The sequence below is a fragment of the Clavelina lepadiformis genome, chromosome 9, assembly GCF_947623445.1.
Source record: "Clavelina lepadiformis chromosome 9, kaClaLepa1.1, whole genome shotgun sequence".
Classification (NCBI taxonomy): domain Eukaryota; kingdom Metazoa; phylum Chordata; class Ascidiacea; order Aplousobranchia; family Clavelinidae; genus Clavelina; species Clavelina lepadiformis.
The window spans coordinates 8885006-8902972 of record NC_135248.1 but is presented as its reverse complement, the minus strand read 5'-3'; the positions used below and the strand labels follow the sequence as shown (position 1 = coordinate 8902972).

The following is a 17967-nucleotide window of genomic DNA, read 5'->3' as shown; positions in this document are numbered from 1 at the left end:
TATTCGTGTTCGCCCGAATCTTCCATAAAGGCGATATTCGGCGAATCTATTCGGGTTTGGGTTCGTATCGGCCCATCCCTATTGTATAGGCCGAGTCCTCATGTGAAAGCAATATACACGATTCTCGGCAAAGATGTTTTTGCAGCGAAATCGGTACAACGCTCTGATCTACGCTATGTCCTGTCCTATATGTGGCAAAGATTTGGTTGTCTGTATAAATCATAGATATCTAATACAGTCGACTCCGCTTAATTCGGACACTTTGGTTCAGCTCACTTTTGGCCGAATTAAGCGGAGAAACGGCTTTGTCCGAATTAAGCGGAACATCAATTGTTCGTTTCATGGTCATGCATAAAGGCAAAAAACGCATTTAAAATACTGTAGTGTTGCGTAATAAATGAATTGCAGCTGCCCTATACTGCAGTAACTGGCACTGATCGCATAAAACGTCTTCGTTTACTTTAGTGAGCAATTTCAATTTTCGTGCTAAACTTTTCTGTACAATTTTGTCCTACAAGATGGACGCAATTGTACCCAAGTAAAAGCGACTATGAAGCTGGCACGGCGTTATATGAGTTCATTGTCGATTGTTACTGCATGGATCGTCATTGTTTCACCATAATCACTCATAATGCAATTGCATCTTGTCTTAAAACGAACGAAGTACTGTTTATTGTGTCATAACCTAACGATAGGAATTGCGAACCTGTGTCCGAATTAAGCGGAAAATTGTCCGAATTAACAGCATTTTTTTACGTTCAATTTTTACTTTTGTTCCGTTCCCGAGCATTTTGGCCGAATAAAGCGGTTGTCCGACCAGTCGAATCCGCTTAATTCGGACACCGGATCACCCGGACAACCGCTTTATTCGGCCAAAATGCTGTATATAACAACATCCTAAACATTGTGTGCTATCTACAACATTGTTATTATATATAAGATATCTATGTTACAAATAGGCCCTGCGCTCTCAGACAACACGGCATTTTTCTTTTTCGTTTAGACAAAAAAGGTTAGTTTTGCCATACGTCAGGATTTTTGCAGACAACTCCGGGATTTTAGTGTTCAAATCTGCGTCAGGGAGAAATGTTGAAAAGTGCTTAAATGTCCTTGGATTTTGAAATAGGCTAGTGCATTTTATGAAACCTAACTGGCAATATTTTGACAGTAAGAATATTTTTAATGCTAAAGATGAAACTTTGTTATTGTTTTGCTATTGAAAAGTGGCTAAGCGAGAATGTAAATTTACTGACGAGATGCAGCCAAGCTCTTCCTCGGAGCAGGCCGACATGTAGGCCTAGCTTCTTCTAGGCCTATCACCTACAAGGTATCGCCCTAACGCCAGTTTAGTGTTATTTTTAGTTAACTTTGCCTGGTGACATGGAAATTTTCATTATTTTGTAATTATGCAAATTGTCTTTTTTTTAAGTCACTAAGCTAGTTTATTTTATGGATCAGTTTTGCTGTTTTATAGAAACCGGACCTATTTTCGTATTTTGTAATTTTTAGGCAGTGAATGTAGCAAAATTGGTGTTATTTTCGTTAAGCAGAAAAAAGGTCTAATTTTAAGAAAACAAAAAGTTGTTGTACCAAAAAAATGTAGCAATTCTGCAATTTTTTTCCTGTGTGACAGTGATGCTGTCTTGCAGAAAAAATAGGCATTTGGATCATTAGGAAGTAAGAACATACTGCAAAATGCCGTATAGTGCCTCTTTGGTGTTGCGAAAGTTGGTCTTCCAGACCAACCAGGAATTTAGCTTTTACAGATATGGTAAACCTATATTAGGTGGTATTATTAGTTGTACCTGGTAAATTTACTGATATGTTTAAAATGGAACTGGTGCACAAAACCAGCTAAAGCCGTTGTACAAGATCGGTTTTGCCTTGAACATCGTTGAATAGATGAATAAATTAATCGAAGAATTAATTGCTAAAATATACTTGCATTGGAATTAAATATACCGCTTTGAAAATATGTGTTGGAAAAAGGTAGTTAGCATGATTAGTGTATCCATCGTCATCTACCAAAACAATGACAAATGTGCTGTGATGATTTTCGCCAACTTAATTCCATGTGAAATGCTAGGCTATATGCGCTTGGTACGTGGTTACATCTCTTTACCTTCTCAATTGACGTTCTAATATGTACTAATAGCCTACTTTGAAGTGACTGGGTAATCATAATCATATTTGACCGAATAGCTTTATACTAATTTACCGCACAAAGAAGTATGACTTGCTTATAATTCCCCAAGTTTTAACTGAAGAATACTACTCGCCTTTATTAAAAAAACCTGTTGCACTTACAACTATGTTTTTACGCTGGGTTAACCTAACTTTAAATGTATGATAACTATGTTAAATCACAATTTGCAAACATGTTTGGCTTTAAGCGTGAGTTAGGTTTTGTGAAGGAGCGTGACTACATGTCCCGTAGTTTTGTGACGCCGAGGTCAGTGGCTATGATGTGTACAGATTTGGGAATTGTGCATATCACTTACTTGAATTTTTGCCTGTAACCTGTGTGATGTGAGAAGTTCAAAATAATCGCATTTCCATGTCGGGGCTAGGTAATAAAATATTAACATAGAACATAAACAAGATGCGGCAAGCCCAAGAACAAAGTAAGTTATCACAACAACGTCACTAACTTGATGATGTCAAATCTTGCCGCACACCCAAAAGTTGGCGCCTGTGTTTCAAAATTAATATTTTATTGGCTTCACTGGTATGGCCAATATTTATATAACATAAAAGGTTATTGCTCTGAGCTATTCTGTGGTTGTTTTCTTATTGTCCCAGTAGTGGTAGGTATTTCATGAATTTCTTTTAATTTTAGGATTATGCTTGAAATACAAAGGACTTGCAGCTTTGTATGCTAATTTATATAATATCAATGTGTGTACGATTTAAACAAAAATATTGGCTACCTTTGCTATATCAATACAGCTATGTAAAGTAATTATAAAATGCATGCAAAACGACAAAATCCCTAGTTGTGAATGGTTAAAATGTTTATTTTCAGAAGCAAAAGTAAAGATTCTATTTATTGGAAGTTATAACCGCATAAAGGGAATTACAAAATTTATCATTTGTGCAGCTGTAATTAGGAATAGAAGTCTGACTAAAAGTGTACTGATCTGTTTGAATTTGTGCTGATAAATATGCAGAATCAAGCCACATCAAATGATGCTTGTTTAAGCATTGTTCACAGCCTTATGTGTCATAGGTATGTGATTGGGTAGTGGTCGGCAAATTGTAAGCCGCAACCCGATTTTGGACCTTACAGCAAATTACAATCGAAATATTATATTCTACAATGAACTGATTGTGATAGCCGCTCCCTGGACTCAGATTGGAAAAAACACCAGGTGTCACACGACCCAATTACTTAGCTCAAACCACTCATTTGAAACTTGGTTAACTTTGACCACTACTTGGCCACATGATTTGTTTTTTCCACATCAGTTTTTGTGATTAACTACTGCCATAGTGGCAAACAGCAAAAAAAATATTTAAATTTCCCTGTGTTAACTTCACTGTAAAGTTTAGCAGTTTTTGGCAAGATCTCGCGTGTGCAGAAGCAAAACTCCGGTGTGGGGAAAATGCTTCCCTCAACAGTTTGGTTTTCAATTTACTTTTTTTTAAAGAATTGAAGGAACAAAAATGCAATTTTTTTAAAAGCCAAGCTTCCCCCATCAAAAAATGGGAAAATAGTTTTGTAATGCTGTTATTCCGGTGAGCAACACGATATGGAAAACAATCTGGGGTGTGCAGGTGCCATACTCTGCAGTCCAGCTAGCCAATTCTTACATATTTAGTGAGAATGTAAGCATATGTTCATCTATAGGGCTAGTTAATTACTCGATCTTATCTTTGATAGTTTTGACTGGGACGAAAGTATTCGTACCAACTGTCGGAAGCAGTGGCAAATCTAGGGGCGGTGTCAGGTTGTCAAGACACCCCCCTTTTTTGCAAGGTAATGTTATTTTGTTTATGTTAAGTTTAGTATGAGATTTTGTGAAATCCAGCTTTCCAAACGTGTTGCAAACAAAGAACACAGTGCAAGCGCTTTGAAAAAGAGGACTCTTTGGGGGTCAAAATTGAAGTTGCATCACCAAAACCATGTGTTGGAAATTTTGTTTTCATTGCATTTGTGTTCACTCGTGTCTTGCAAAACAGTATTCGCGTTCACATAGCTGGCCTGGTTTACAACACACATGTGAAAAAATGCCTTAATTTTAACCTTGCAATGAAACAGTGTTCCTTTTTCATTCCGTTTTTCTCTTCTCTAAAATGCCAACTTCTCTTTCTTTGTGTCTCCTTAGTGTATATTGTGCATGAGACGCTCATTCTTGTAAGATTCCTAACGGTTATTATGTCGGATAACTTGATCGATTTGTGTCATTTACCTGTACATCAAGTGTTTACTGTTGCTATAGCGACGACAACAGACATTGTAATGTTGTTTTCTTTGACTGGTTGAATCACGTTCGAATTTGGTAGCAATTAATTTTGTTTCAAATTTTCATACAAAAACAAGGTGCGCATTGTATTCAGTTCTGCTCTTATTTTAAAAAAACCATCAATCTGTCAATGCTTTTCCTTGCAAAGGCCAACTGCGATAATGATTGTGCAAAACTGTTGTAGGGCAAGATTATAATGCGCTTGCTTAAACTAAAAAATACCGTGCTGCATGAAGATTTGCAAGTGTGCTAAACTAAAGCATCATTAAAAGCAAAGCAAAATAGATGCGACAGGTTGCATTTTACCTTTTGGTTAGTGGTTATCATCATGATTTTCTTCATTTCATTCAATAAATAAATAAATATATTTATTTCTGCACTTATTGCACTGATTACAAATGCATCAAACAGGGTCGCGACCCACGGTTTGAGAAGCTCTGATCTAAATGATGATACTAAGTGCACCATGGTAATTTGATATACCTCCAACTCTAGCTCAATGCCCGTATTTGATTGGCAGGTGGGAGATACTTGCATGAAAGTTCATTTTTTCTCCCTTGCATACTTCAATCGATGGTAGCCAAAGCGGTCATCTCTTTTCTAGTAACCATTAAAAAAGACAAAAAACACATCTAGAGCATATTGTTCTGCTCTATGAAGGAATGTTTTTATTTGAGTTAATAATTGAGAGCAGCAACGTACACAGTTGGCATCATTGTTCGGCATTACGCATGTTCTTATGGTTAAGCTAAAAATAATTAAATAAATATACAGGCAAAAACTGATCAATTTTTAATACTATAAGTGTACTTCTTTATTTGTTGCGTTTTCTTTAAACACGTTTTATCAAAGGTTATATTATCAAAAGTTTATCAAAGGCGCAATACAAATATAGCCTTGCATTTAAGTGCCTCTGTGTGCACCGAAACAGTGTTTGTGTTGTGCTGTAGCAGTTGCTTTTTGGATAACGTTGCCAAGTATTGTTAACGAACGCATTAATCCTGATGACTACCAACTCTTGTAAATTTGCATGTAGCTTTATACTTTGGATAATTTATCAGGGAAAGTAAGTAGCTAATTGAGCTAGACTAAGAACGATTTAGTTTTTTGAAAAAGCGCATATATTTTTAGCTTACAAACCGACACACTATCAATAGGGATATGAAAGCAAATAAACCAATGTACTGTTAACTTGACAGAGTTCTCGTTTTTTGGGAATCCCCATTTTGAAAAGTTAAAATGAACAGGACAGCCCCGTTAAAAATTTTCTATATCTGCCTCTGGTTGGAAAGATAGCCAGCGACACATATCGCAAGTCAAGTTATAGTTAGCAAACAAATGTACTGTACAAAAGAGATTCCTTGTTTATGTTATCAACATCTGCAAGACAATAATTTCTAGTAAATGTTAGAAGCTGAATTTCTATTTTAGACCTTGCTATTAAATCATGAATACTAAGTTATTTTTTGAAGCATGCAATCATGCACAAGGGCCCACCACGGTGTGAGCAAAGGTCATTTCAAGTGCCATGCTTCAGGCATGCCCTGCAAGCTCTTTGTGAGAATAACATTTTTCCATAGCTTGCCACATGGAAATCCCATTAAAGCTGAAAGTTTTCACAAAGTCTGTTTGGCGGATAGCATGCTGGGAGATCTCAACATGTTGCTATGATAAACATTCCGATTTGTTTTTTTACCGCTTTCTGTCAAAGTTCATCTGTGAAGATAAGAAAAAAATACTCCAGAGTTATTTTCATCATTGACAAATATTGAGTTTCACTGTAGGCCTCTGGTGTCCTTCTGCCTTTGCATTAGTGACATATGGTTGGGACGTGACTCGACAGTTAATCGAACGACAGTTTATCGAACGACAGTTTATCGAACGACAGCTGATCGAACCGACAGTTGATCGAACCGACAGTTGATCGAATCGACTGGGTTAGGGTTAGGATTTATCGTTCGATAAATAGTCGTTCGATCAACTGTCGGTTCGATTAGGGTTATTGTTAGGATTTATCGTTCAATAAATTGTCGTTCGATAAACTGTCGTTCGATAAACTGTTGTAGTACCGGTTGGGATGAGTTGGGCAAATTGTCGTATAAGATTGGGCAAATTCCAAAAAGACATAAAGAAGATTTGCTGCATTTTCCTAATTATGATGTGCAATTATTACATAATTATGATGTGCATCTACTAAAATCAAATATAATTGGAATTATTTGGAATTATTGGAACCTGAATATTTGTACTCATGCCCAATTTAGGTTACTTTGCTTAGATCACATAACTTCATGTCCTAACTTTTTGACATGCTGATTTGGAATTAACTGATGCATACTTGATCAAAGTTTGATATTTCCATCTTAAACAGTTTTATATTTGCATTTAAATCCAAAAACTGCAAGTGTTTCCCGAAGTTGTGACCATGTGATCAATTTCAAACTTTTTTATGATAACCACTGTCAGCAAAAGTCAATTCACAAAATTGCAAGAAACATTTTTTGCGCAAAAATATGTTTGGCAAGATCATGTGATTTTTTAAAGATTTTCTAAGTTTCTCTAATATTTTACCTTACATCTTCAAAAGGGAAAGCTTGTTAAAGAAAAAGAAATAGTACTTTGCCCACTTTCTCCAAGAAGATTAAAATATGAGCGCATATCCTTTACTAGCAATAAATTCTCTCAGCAAGGTTTTGATTTGTCATGTAGATCGACAGAGCAGCTGCATTAGATTGCCTGACAAGCCATTTATTGCCTGCATGCGGCTTAGTTTATTCTAGCATGCCGACAGGGATTTTTCTTACACTCGTACAACAAAAGTTTTAAAATTTATTTCAGCAAAAACATGTCAAACAAAAGGAAATGACCTGGAAAGTGTTTAAAGAATTTTCAGCATGTTTAGAAGTTATGGACTGTGCACCGTATTTTACGGACCATAAAGCGCACCCGATTATAAGGCGCACTGTCAATAAATTGCTTTGATTAGTTTTTTGTTCATACATAAGGCGCACGATCAATTTATCTAGACGAGTTTATTTTATCAATTTATGTAAAACGAGTTGCCGATGACAACCGGAAACTGAGAAATAAAAGTTTACTTGTTACGTAATAAATGTAAGCAAGTCACAATAGTACAATGAGCAAAAGAAAAAATGAGCCTAGTGAATATCACAGTTGCTAGTTGCTTTTACCGTAGTTTATTGTGTAGGACGGTGGTTTATTTGTATAATAATAGTATCGGTACTGGTTTTGAGTGTAGGCAATAAAGCACTACTTGATCCATACATTAGGCGCACCGGCTTATAAGGCGCACAATCAATTTATGAGGAAAAAAAAGGATTTCAATTGCGCCTTATGGTCCGTAAAATACGGTAATGTGTATGCTTTCATTTTCACTTCAAACTGTAAAAAACTGATTTTCTGGATTTGTTTTGCAAAGTGAAAGTGGCCTTTTTCTTGTCTTATGGCATTGTGCTCAGTGCCAATTTCAAATTGTCCCACAGTGGAGATGACGCTCAGAAAAGCAAAGTTATGTGATGTTGTGGACCACACCCCGCCTGTACCACACCCCAGTTTGAAACAAGTTTGTGGGCCCCAGGTTAGCCGATATCTGATCAACCTAGTAAAATCCCACTTCGCTCTGGCTTGTGGTGGAATTGACGCTAGGGACATGTGCAGTTTACCTTTTAAAATAAGAAGTACTTTTAAGTTGGTTGTTGAAGCTTTTTCCCACATTTTTGGATCTCGTTGCATGTAGTTTCTTATCATTTGTACAGTTGTTTTAATATTTCTTTTCACCTTGTTGTTCTCAGACGGTTGACAACTTGTAGTGCAACGTTTTCGACCACTAACTAGTCAAGTCAGTTCCGCAATTAACCTTGTATTCAAAATTATTCCACCGTCGCCCTTCGACCCATATGAAACGAATATGTGGGACAATTGAAAAGTTTAAAAAAAATCTGATATTTAATGTGAGAAAAAACATGGTTCAAAGTTCTTAATTTTCTTCAAAACTAACTGATAAGCTTTCCCCGGCTAAAGCAGTTTCTTTATCAATTGTATCCTATTTGTATTATTAAATAGATGTTGGAACTTGGCTTTTGTAGAAACCTAGAGTTGTTTTGTGATGGTTTTATTTATGCTATTTAACCAACCAATTTCTGTTCTTTGTATAATACAGGCAAGGCGGTGAAAGTGAGACATTTGCAAAAAGGGCCATTGAAAGCTTGGTCAAGAAGTTAAAAGAAAAAAAAGATGAGCTAGATAGTCTGATATCAGCTATAACAACAAGTGGTGCACATCCTTCAAAATGTGTCACGATACAAAGAACATTGGATGGTCGTCTTCAGGTGATAAGTGAATGAAAAGTATAAGTCTTCCATAAGCTAAGAGTTTGATTTGAATTTAACCGATTGACTGCCAATGATGAGATAACTCGTGGTTGGAATTCTGGTCTTCGCTTCCAACCACTATTTATCTTGTATTAATCATCTTGTCACTAAAGATAAATCTTTATTGTGGAGTTTTTTAGTTGTCACTAGAGGATTTTTTTGTGTTTTTGGATGCACAGAAACGAACTTTTTTAACGGGAAATGTACTATTGAAAATTTGGGACACACAAACGAAAATACTATAGTAATCTGTGTGAATATTGCTTAACACTTAGGACTAGTTCGCCAAATCAGGCCTGTGCTTTGCGTGTTTGCAGCCTAATTATTGAACTAAGATTTAAGTCACATAACTTCATCAATATATCCACCAAGAATATTTTTATTTCAAGGTATGGGCAAAAATCTGGACACGAAATTGGAAAATTTTTCACATTTGCATTGTCGCACATCTAATACATTCAAAAAGCTCCGTTGCGGTACACTTGCCACATACGGTTTTGTTACATTTCAAACAACGCTTCTTGGTTTTGTTTTTTGTGCAGTTTGCAGCTATTTCACACTGTTTTCGCTTCTTGGAAATTCTGTTTTCACGAGCACTCGGCAGTGTGTGGGGTCTTGCAATCGTAACGTTGATGCTTGATCTTTCAGCGATGTAGTCTTCACGTAGTTCTGTAGCAAGCTTAAAGATGAAATCTCGTCTTGAAACCTTGTCACCTGTTCGTTTTTTATACAGCACATAAGCATTGATGCCTGCTAAATCCAACATGTTATAGAAAACAGCAACGGGCCACCGACGTGTGCCTGCTTTGACTGAATACTGCCTGGCCATTTGATCAGCCACGTCAACTCGTCTTGTAAATTAAATAAAATAAATAAAATTCAACTGTCTCCGGTTTTTTTTTTGTCAGATGTGCCAAGTTCAACAGACTGGTGCAGAGAACTAAGAATGCAAACGCTTTTCTTGGGCTTACACTGATACACAGTCAGAGTTGCCACATCGCCTGACTTCATGAGCTTACTAGAATAGCGTTGAGCTGCAAGCATTTTGCAGATGCAGGCAGCTCACGTCTAACCTTGTTCATAGTTCCAACAAGACTGGTTTTCTTCTTTTTCACCTCTTTGGCAAGTAAAAACAACGTGAAAAAGTTGTCGGTTTTAACATTTCTGCCTTTACCCATAAATGGTTGCATGAGATTCATGACAACGTTATCACTAAGCCTTTGGGTGGGTGGACGTGAGTCATCTTTGCCCAGATATGGAATGACATTTAGGATGTACTTCGATTCCACATCAACCGCCAGCCAGAACTTTATGCCAAACTTGTCTGGTTTGTTTGGCATATACTGGGTGAATCAACAACGAGCTTTAGTTGGAAACAGCTGTTCATCAATCATAATATTTTCTGCAGGTTTGTAACAACTGATACTATTGTTTACAAACCTATTCCAAATATCTGAGATAAGAGCAAATTTGTCAGTTTGCAAGCGTGCTGACCTTGTGCTGCGCAAGTCGAAGCGTAGAAAACGCATAATCTCACAACAACGATTTCTCGACATGGTTTGTTGAAAAAATGATACGCCCCATTCTTTATTCCAAAAATTATAAAGAGGAAAGTTTTTGCCACCATACGCTCCTCGTACATACAGCAATGCTATAAATGCATTCAGCTCAAAAAGTGATACCTCCCAGTCTTCATTTCCTAGGACCCTTCGAGCTTCCACATTGGTACACTGTTGAATGTGTTTGAGCATATGGTTATCAAATAGAGCTTGAAAAGCACCAATGGGGAGGTCTGCCATTCTAACGGCAAAGCGTGATAGACCTGATTGCTCCGTTAGAACATTTGAGCTGCACGCTTTCCTCGTGCTTCCACGCCGAATTCCATAAATTCCCATTGTGTGCCATCTCTTGCTGTCTCGTTTTTGATCAAACTTTCAGCAGCACCCAAACAAGAATCACCATCACAACATGTAGTGGAATGGGATTCAACGTTAGTATTAGCAGATTGTGAATCACCTGCATGAACAATGGGTTGTTGTGTATCACTAAGTTGCTCAGTTTCTTCATCGTCGTCCATCTCATCTGAGGAGCAGAGTTCCCGATCTAACACGTCGCCTTCATCAAATTCACTTTCCCCTCCAGAATCATCCTCGGCTATTGATCTGAGCATAGCAGAAGCTTGTTGTGCAGTGAAGCGCTTTCGTCTATCAGACATGATGTAATAAATTTGACTATGTTTTTTTTTACTCAAGAAGCTTATTTCAACTGTGGAACCAAAATAGATCAGCACTAACTGGACATATCCACAACTCTTTTATTAAAAAAAGTAATGATCGACTAACTTAGGATAAAGGCAAATTGCCTGTGTGCTCCGCTGCGTTTTCTGTCTGAGAGAGCGGCTGTATGTCCACTAAAACTCACAGTTGTCTAAAATATACTTGAGTAAGGCTGCAAAGGTATTCTATTTTTTTTTAGATTCTAGCTAACTTATGCTAAGGTGTTGTAAAAGTATACCTACAAGACTTGGTAAAATAACTGCATGTGTGTTTCACAAAGCCTTTCATAATCTGAAATCAACCTCTTTCCTGTGCTAACTGATAACTGGGAAAATTTATTATAAATTTTTTCTGAATTTTGAATTTCTTTTTCATAAGTGAGACTATGACGTCATAAATAAAATTGATTCATCGGTAAGTATAAAGACAAAGTTTGAGTACAACAAAAGGCTTAAAAACGACATTTTTGTTTAGCGGTCAAAATGACCGCTAACGGCCGTTGGAGGTAAACCACCCTCTAAAATTTTTTTGAAAGAAGTATTCCGCTTGATACTTGGCATGAGCATTTCTGCTTAATACTTAGGAAAACTTAAAAAATTTCACAGTCATGCGATTTCTGTAAAAAAATATATCGCACTTTCAAATTCCAAAACGGTTAAAATGACCGCATCGGCCGTTCTAGTGTTAAATGTTTCTTTACCTGTTGCTGGTTTTTATACTTATCCATTTTATTATTAAAAACAAGCTCCGTTATATCTTTCAATAAACTCTCTGTAAGTGAAAAAATTTCTTTTTAATTATTTAATTTATTCGTGTTCTGTTCTGTTCTTTTTTGCAGCTTGTTATTGAATTTGGCTTCTATTGTTTGCCATAATAAAACTGTTTGACCAGTAATGTATCCGCTAAAATTACTGTGACCGCTAATCCTGTTTATTTGTAGTTATATATGGAACTGTAGTTTCCCAGTCTTTTTTGTTGACAAGACAACAATTTTACACGTCTAAGTCATATGCCCCAATTAAATCGTTGATTTTTTTACATCTTTTCATGCATCTTCTAATCAAAAGTGCCTTTTACTCAAGCAAATTTGATAATCTGTCAAATCTTTTTTAGAACTCTTTAAAAAGTAGCAGGAGCACGAGTGCTATACTTACTATTAGATTTTGTGCTATCCGCTTCAGACACAATTAACTACAGAAAACTAATGAAAAACTATACACTGCTGTTTACATAGGTGTCAAGTTTCTAAAAACATTTTGCAAATTTTCTATTGGTTAATTTATTGGCATATTTTAACAACTTTTTCTGTCGATTTTGCATTCCAGTTCAACTGATCCCATTTAATAACAATGCCACGCAACCCTTCTTGTGATTGCTGTGATTGAGTACTACAAAATTTGTATAGAATTATTTTCTTTTTTAATATTTCTATTAAACACAAGGCTGTTTACTGAAATAATGATTAAATGGAATATATATTTTACCCATGTTATGTCTAGAGCTACCTACTTCTTTGGTTTTCCCCTTGCCCTCTGAATTTGACGCCTATTGCTAGTTCTGCTATTGGCATAGGTGCCGACTTACATGGTTACAGGGTGGCCATGTCACTCTATGGTCGCTACTTCAGGGTGGCAGCCACCCCATTGCTCACAGGAGTAAAGATATTGCTTGCCACAATACAACATGAAGTGAAGATCAAAGCGGTTCACCAATTTTGCCACAAACACATCTTGTCTGGCATCAGTAAACAATTATCCCAAGATTAGGTCCTTAAACAAGATTATGCAACAAATGACTAGAAGTATTTTATTTAAGCCAAGCAACATAATTTTTGGCAGGCGAAATGTGAATCGCTCTGTTCGGCAAAAGTCTGTTTGATGTGTTGTTGAAAATTGTTGTCCTATGACCTTTGACATAATTGAAATGCTTTAGGGCTAGGCGGACATTAACTTCGGTTACTCACATCGTAGAAATCGTAATCTATTTATGTTTAGGTTTGGCATGTTCTCAATGCTAATGAAAGTCATTGTGATTGTTTCAACAATTTTCTTTGCAAAAAAGTTAAGATAAAATGTTATTTAATTTTATCATAGTTCATGAGGTTTTAAATTGTCATGCTTGGTTGAATGTTCCTTATAATACGGTCATTTTAATATAAACAAGGCCTCAGTGAGATACAATGAAGTTTCCTCTGACACAACGCTACTAAGCATTGGATTGTTTCATTGCTAAAAAATTCAGGAAAAAAGACAGACACAATGCAAGGCATAACGGTAATGGAAGACCATATATGTGACTGTAACCATGTGATCCATTTATGTAGAAACGTATCAGATTTGGGTGCAAACGTATCACTGTGCAGCATAATAATTTGTAACTGTGCCAAATAAATATGACTTTAAAAGAACAGGGAATATATGTGATGCTAGAAGTCATATTTTGCCACATGGTTATTCCAGCAGTTGATTATGTTACTTCTTTTGCCAAAAAAGTACCATAAAATCTAAAGACTTGCAACTTTGGTTTATTGCTTGCAATTGATTGATAGCTGGTGGATACATGTGCAAAAGTTTATTTGTTTTTATCGACCACAAACTTTGCGCGATGTTTTCAGCGCTAATGTAAACCACCTGCAATCTAAAGTTATTATCTTTTAAGTTTCATAAGGTATTAAGATAAAGGATCAATAAATTTACACATGTCATTAGCATTTGTTTTGCTATAACTCTTCAACAACTGTGAAGTTGAATGAATGGGATTTGGATGAAATAAATGTGAGGTGGCTGATATGCCGGGTTAACCCATATTTAAACGCCAAGTCCATTTGAAGATTTCATAATCGAGAAAATAGGCAAACAAATCGAAAACGAAATGAAACTGCTAGATGTGTTATCATAAAGTTTTCTGAATATTCGGCTACCAACATTTTCGTGGTGTAAAAACTACCCATCTTGCCTCCTCAATGGGAGTGATTACTTGCTCACCTCAAATTATGAAGGTGAGCACAGATGAGATGAGCTGCTTGAAACAGCCAGGTCTGGAGAAGATGACAATTATGTACGATCGAGTGAACAATCACATTCAAACTCGGCTCAATTTTTTGTGTTAATGCCAGTAGGTTGCCATGCCACTGCCATTCCGTACAAAAATAAAAGTGAGCACTTATCGCTGTAGGTATTTTTATTGCTAAGAATAAAGTCATCTTGTTCATCAAGCATGAGGCATGCAAAATTGTTGGTGTCTGTAAAGAACTAGACAGTTTTCTCACAACTTTGTGCTCGTTTGGAGATTGGTGACAAGGTTGGTTATATTACAATATTTACGATCATGATAACTATTTGATAAAAGCAACTGATAGGGAAAGGCCTTCATGCAAGCACTGGACATTTTCACCAAAACTATGTGTTAGCTAAGAGTTGAGTTAAAATGTTCTACTCGTGTGTTATATTGACAAAATAGGTGCAAATATCTTGAAACAGTACCTTCTAAGGCAATGCTGTAATAGGGTTGTTTTTCCAAAACTAGTGCAACATGAATACCGATGCACTGAAGTTCATTATACAAAAGAATGTGGCAGCACTAACAAGCTAACTAGTGTTTTAGATGTGCATGTAAAATGTATTTTGGGTTATACATGATTGCTAGTTTAAAATGCATTACTGTGTGCCAGACCTAAAATATTCTGACCATGATTACCATGACATGTTCTTGCATTTAGAATAGACCTTGCGACCATTTTTTGCCAGCTCAGGCAGCAATACCTAGCCCAGAAAGATAATGTTGGTATGCATTTGAGCTTCGTACCCGAATATTTCCAACAATGACCATAGTTACGACGAAACAATAAACCAGAACTACAGCAAAACTGATTGTGCTTCAACTAAACTAATGGTTTGGTAATGAGGTACTATTCTACCTTACTGTGGTATGTTTTAAACTGACACAGTCGATCAGTAATAGTAGTAGTAGTGCTAATCAGTGGTTAATATTACCTTTGCTAATAATTGATCTTTGGGATGTATATTTTTACCTAATCCCAATGCTGCTTGCACTTACATTTGCTAGTTGATGAGTTTTATAACCACTGTACAATCGTTTTATCCGAACAAAGTTCAACTGTCCATAATAGGTCTATGGATGACAGCAGATTAGTTATCTACAATGCAACCCTGAATCAGTGGATCAGCGACACAAATTTATAACTATGTATTGATTAATGTGTGCTTTTTTGCCTGAAAACATAACAAAAAACATGTGTATTGAACAAGAAAAATCTGTGATGACTCATTGCCATGGAGGATTGATCAAATATTAAAATTGATTTATGATTATTTACCATGATCAGAAACACAGATCCCATTCTTAGTGTGAAATATTCCATTTATCGCTATAACTTGTTTTTCATGCTTTGTACCATAATGAAATTAAATTAGGCATACGGGTTTAAAAGAAGGACCAATTACTTCGTCTGTTTTGCTATGCAATGAAATTACCCAGAATATGATTTCTCAAACTGATGCATGGTGCTTGCGGAAATTTCCATATAAAATACGCATGGCAGAGGCTGTTTCATATATTGGAATATGACCTTAAAGCAGTGGTTTTCAACCTTTTTCGTACCGCAACCCATTTAACAACCCAATGTAACTAACGACCCCCTTCCAAAACTTTTGATTACTAATATCATTACAGTTAATTTTTTATGGTAATTAATTGGTATTCTCGTAATAGTGATTGGTATTTAATTATCGTCTTCGCGACCCCAAGAGAAAAGGCAAACGACCCATCCGGGGGTCGCGACCGCCAGGTTGAAAACCACTGCCTTAAAGAAATATCTCAAGCTCCCGTTAAATTTACCCAAATTCGTAAGTAGATTTTTTAGGTTAAAAATACATTTTTCAATCATTTTCATGCCAAGTTTTAACTACATTCTGCAAGCGACCCAAAAATTTAAAATACAACGGTTGCTAGCCTGTCAAATTCTGTCAAAATCAGAGAAATTTTAATTTTTCACCCATATGCCTGGTACACCTGGACACCTTAATGGTGTCTTGCAATAAGTTGCCTTCAGATTTTTTTGACTGTTTTTTTTTGTAAAAATTACTTGACCTTTTTTAATTTAAGCTTCTCACTTTTCATTCCTTAACATGCGTCATGTGCAAGTTACTCTGTAGTTTTTGCACATCAGGTTATTTTTGCTCATTTTGTTGGGTATTCCTGCCGGAGATGAGAAAGCGATAATTTTGTAGCATTTATATCATTTCAATGTTTTATTGAAAAAACACTAGAATTTGACTATGCTTTTCTAGTTGCATTTATTAGATAACATGTTACAAAGGTGTAGTCTAGCCTTCTAATAATAAGCATTTTGGATGTTGGTTTATCTATGGTCTTTTTTTGTTGAGATGTCATTACATTAGAATTTTGATGTTAAATAATGTCATATACACTGTCAAGTCGCCAGACTTTTTTTTCATTAGCTTGACTTTTTGTAAAAATATCTTTCATTTTCTGATGGTAATACTATTACCAGGATTTAATTCTTTATCCATTACTTTAATTTTATGATTAATTACCATTGATGCACTCTTATTTAACACGCTAATGTTGCCTTAATTGATTAATTATATGGATCGGTCACTGTGACCAGATAATAGACACCGTAAGTTGTTTGCATGACTATGCAATGACCTACAACACTTTGTAAACTTCAGGGTATTTCCCCATACAGGGGAGTTCCTCGATAGGAAACTGTTTTAAAAACCCTCCTTAAAAATTTCTAGATTTGCCTCTGATACAATCTAATGTTTGCATTAATTCTTTTTGGTGAAGGTTGCAGGGCGAAAAGGCTTCCCCCATGTGATTTATGCAAGATTGTGGAGGTGGCCTGATCTTCATAAAAATGAGTTGAAGCATCTCAAGATTTGCAAGTATGCTTTTGACTTGAAGTGTGATTCAGTGTGCATCAATCCATATCATTACGACAGAGTTGTGTCTCCTGGAATTGATTTATCAGGCTTGACACTTCAGCATACAGGTATGTTTTATGTGTGACTGCTCAGAATGCAATACAGATTAAGACAATGTGAGTGAGAAGTGTCACAGTATTCAATTGGTTCACAGTGTCATATATTTACTGTGAATAATTTATTCCTGAATATGACATATTTGTCACAAATCTATAGCATTAATCCATAGCATTGTTAAATGTTTCTGTATTGCACTTTTTATACAATTTCTGTGAAATCAGAATTTGCAAAAGCAATTTTCCACTTTGATTAAAACCGTGAAGTTGAGTTTAGAGGAAACTTAACACTAATTTCACACTACCATCCTAGAGCGAAGCAGCAGCTAGTCAATCTGCAGTTTATGGAGTGTTTTTCTGCATCAGTGATTTGCGTATCGTTGATCTGGCAGTTGCCACAAGATGAAGTCTGCAGGCAATTAGACATATAAAACTTGATTGCAAATGAGATAGCTCTAACAGTCAAACGCGTCGTTTAATTCAATCACTCGCTAGAGATGAAGATATTCTTTCCCCTATCAGATGTTGGTGTATGGGCACTCACTATGTCATTTAAGTAATCCCCTTTAAGTCCATTGTGGTATGTACTTGCTTTAACTACTTTAAAGATACAATCTTTTCTTAGTAACTTGAAGGTACACAAATATGGACAAACGTCCTAATTAGGAAACACTTTTTTGGAAACTTTCCAATTACAAGTTTGCTTGTGCATCAACTTACAATAAGTCATACTTGGGTGAAAGGTGGTACCTACCTCCACCTTTTAATGAGAACGGTTTTAAATAACAGCAACTCCTTTTCGTGCTATT

General features: G+C 36.1%; 1 protein-coding gene across 4 annotated transcripts in view; it reads left to right on the top strand.

The window, feature by feature from the left end:
* Nucleotides 1-3079: 3079 nt before the first annotated feature.
* The window catches only part of LOC143470544 (mothers against decapentaplegic homolog 4-like), a 52238-nt gene continuing 37350 nt past the window's right edge, over nucleotides 3080-17967 (top strand). Inside the window, exons 1-3 of one of the 4 annotated variants that reach the window (XM_076968755.1) lie at nucleotides 3080-3229; nucleotides 8647-8815; nucleotides 16966-17170. In XM_076968755.1, the coding sequence (XP_076824870.1) occupies nucleotides 3165-3229; nucleotides 8647-8815; nucleotides 16966-17170 (439 nt within the window). In that variant the 5' untranslated portion in view covers nucleotides 3080-3164. Of the gene's footprint in view, nucleotides 3230-4815; nucleotides 5533-8294; nucleotides 8438-8646; nucleotides 8816-16965; nucleotides 17171-17967 lie in introns of those variants that run through there. The other 3 variants (XM_076968752.1, XM_076968753.1, XM_076968754.1) reach the window with 3 other exon arrangements.